This window comes from Chrysochloris asiatica, unplaced genomic scaffold (genome assembly GCF_000296735.1).
Source record: "Chrysochloris asiatica unplaced genomic scaffold, ChrAsi1.0 scaffold13219, whole genome shotgun sequence".
Classification (NCBI taxonomy): Eukaryota; Metazoa; Chordata; class Mammalia; order Afrosoricida; family Chrysochloridae; genus Chrysochloris; species Chrysochloris asiatica.
The window spans coordinates 1-2299 of NW_006421737.1; the positions used below are offsets into that span (position 1 = coordinate 1).

Genomic DNA, 2299 nt, shown 5'->3' on the forward strand with positions numbered 1-2299 from the left:
GACTGTGAAGCTCCCCTGAAGAAGGAGGGTGGCCTCCCGGAAGGGCCGGTCCTCGAGGCTCTGTTGTGTGCGGAGACAGGGGAGAAAAAAATTGAACTGAAGGATGAGGAGACCATTATGGACTGTCAGGTAGGCCCAGCGCCTCTTACCCGTTACGTCCTGCTTGCCAGCCTCCCAGGCTCCCTCAGGCCTCATGCATTCCAGGTCCCTCTCCTCTCACCCCATCTGTTTGTGGAAGAGTTCCGATTTTTCCCAGAGTCCTCCCTCAAAACAGGGCAGTACTCTCCCTTTCTCTTGACCCCAGTTTCCCTTCTCTTGTTGCCCAGAAACAGCAACTGCTGGAGTTTCCACATGACCTTGAGGTGGAAGACTTGGAAGATGACATTCCCAGGAGGAAAAACAGAGCCAAAGGAAAGGTATCATCCCACATCACCCCCAAAACTTCTCCCCAGCGCTGCTTCTATTAATAACAGGTCCTGCTTATGGAGCAGAAACATTGGTCAAGACCCTGCCCTGAACATTGGCCTAATTCAGTGTCCACAGAAACCCTGAGGTCTAGCAGGGATTTCATACCCATTTTACAGAGGAGGAAACTGAGACTCGGGTAGATTAAGTCATCTCCAAACAGAAATTGCTCAGTGGGTTAGAACTAGAGTTGCATTGTGTTACAGATAAGGTAGAGCAGGTTGAGAGGGGTTAGGGTTAGTTACTCAAGGCTCTGCTGCTAGAAAGCGCCTCGCGCTGATTGATGCCCAAGCCCCAAAGATAACAGCTCTCCCAGTGCCCTCTTTCTTGTCTCCTCACTTATGACTCTGCCCCCAGGCGTATGGCATTGGGGGTCTCCGGAAACGCCAGGACACCGCTTCCCTGGAGGACCGAGACAAGCCGTATGTCTGCGATAGTGAGTCTCTGAGGAGGGGGAGAGAGAGATAATGGGGCCCAGAGACCTCTCCCCTCCTGGCCCCTCCCTCCAATTCTGGGCCTGGGCTTTGGGGGTGGGGGGATGCTCAGGTTTTTGCAGAGGGGGAGGTGTGATCTGGAGGCCGGGCTGGGAGGGGGCTGACCAGCCCTCCCCACTCTCTAGTCTGTGGGAAACGATATAAGAATCGGCCGGGGCTCAGTTATCACTACACCCACACCCACCTGGCTGAGGAGGAGGGGGAGGAGAACACGGAGCGCCACGCCCTGCCCTTCCACCGGAAAAACAACCATAAACGTGAGCAGGCAGGCCAGGTGGGGGGTGGGACGGGGCTGGGGCCCTGGGAGTGGGGTCTGAGGAGCCTGGGGGGCAGGCATGGAAGACATTTCTGGAAAATCTCCAGCTCTGCGGTCCCCTCCCCCCACCAACCATGGGGGATGCTGGCTCGGGGTTGCCATGGCAACCAACCATCTCTCCCGCTCCAGGCCGGGCGTAATATTTCTGGGTCTGATTTATTGTTTCAATTAGAGCTTGGGGAGGGGGGTGATAGATGATTCCCCTTCCTCCCGGCCTCCCTTCTTCCCTCCTTGGCTAAGCTTTGGCCAAGGGGCAGGGTCTATGGTCTGGGAGCCCTTGGTGTCCACCCATGCCAGTCCCATGCCAACCCTGACAGCTGAGGGAGGGGGGAGGATATCTCAGGAAGGGGGACGCTCAGCCTGTGAAGGAACCTGCCTTCCCACCCCCACCACACATTCAGGCATCTCTGAGTTCAGGATTTTTCCCGCAGAATGTCTGTCTGCTTCCATACCAGATCTTGGTCAGTGGTATTTCCAGAATTTTTATTGAGTTAGCACTGAGTTAGTATGTATGAGTAAAGAGGTGGAGGAATTGCTTACAGCTGGCTTTGCCAAGCTTTCATCCATGGAAGATGAAATGCCAGTGACCCTTCGTGAAGAATTGGGGAGTCCCAATTTAAATTATTTACCCCCAACTCTCTTATTGGCCACAGCTCAGGGTAGCAACTCTTTCTCCCCACCTCCCCCATGCCTGGACCAAGGGGTCCACCCCTGGGGCTGAGGCTGAGGGCAGGATGGAGCCTTGCCTATGGTGAGAGCCCCTCTCTCTGTCCCCTCACCCCCCAGAGTTTTACAAAGAATTGGCCTGGGTCCCTGAGGCACAGAGGAAACACACAGGTAGGGACGCCTCCCTCTGCTCTGAAGAATGCAGCAGCCTTGGCTTGAGTGCCCTGCCTGCCCCTCCGTCAACCTCGCCTGCTGTCTTTCAGCCAAGAAGGCACCTGATGGCACGGTCATCCCCAATGGCTACTGTGACTTCTGCTTGGGTGGCTCTAAGAAGACAGGCTGTCCCGAGGACCTCATT

At 55.7% G+C, this 2299-nt stretch overlaps 1 protein-coding gene across 1 annotated transcript; it reads left to right on the top strand.

Moving 5' to 3' along the window:
- Positions 1 to 3: 3 nt before the first annotated feature.
- Positions 4 to 2296, top strand: LOC102841984 (zinc finger protein neuro-d4-like; the record flags this gene model as incomplete). The annotated part of the gene is made up of 6 exons (XM_006878156.1): positions 4 to 129; positions 327 to 416; positions 823 to 901; positions 1085 to 1216; positions 2062 to 2112; positions 2205 to 2296. Coding segments are annotated over 6 exons (570 nt in total), but the record flags the coding sequence as incomplete, so codon positions are not given.
- Positions 2297 to 2299: the final 3 nt, after the last annotated feature.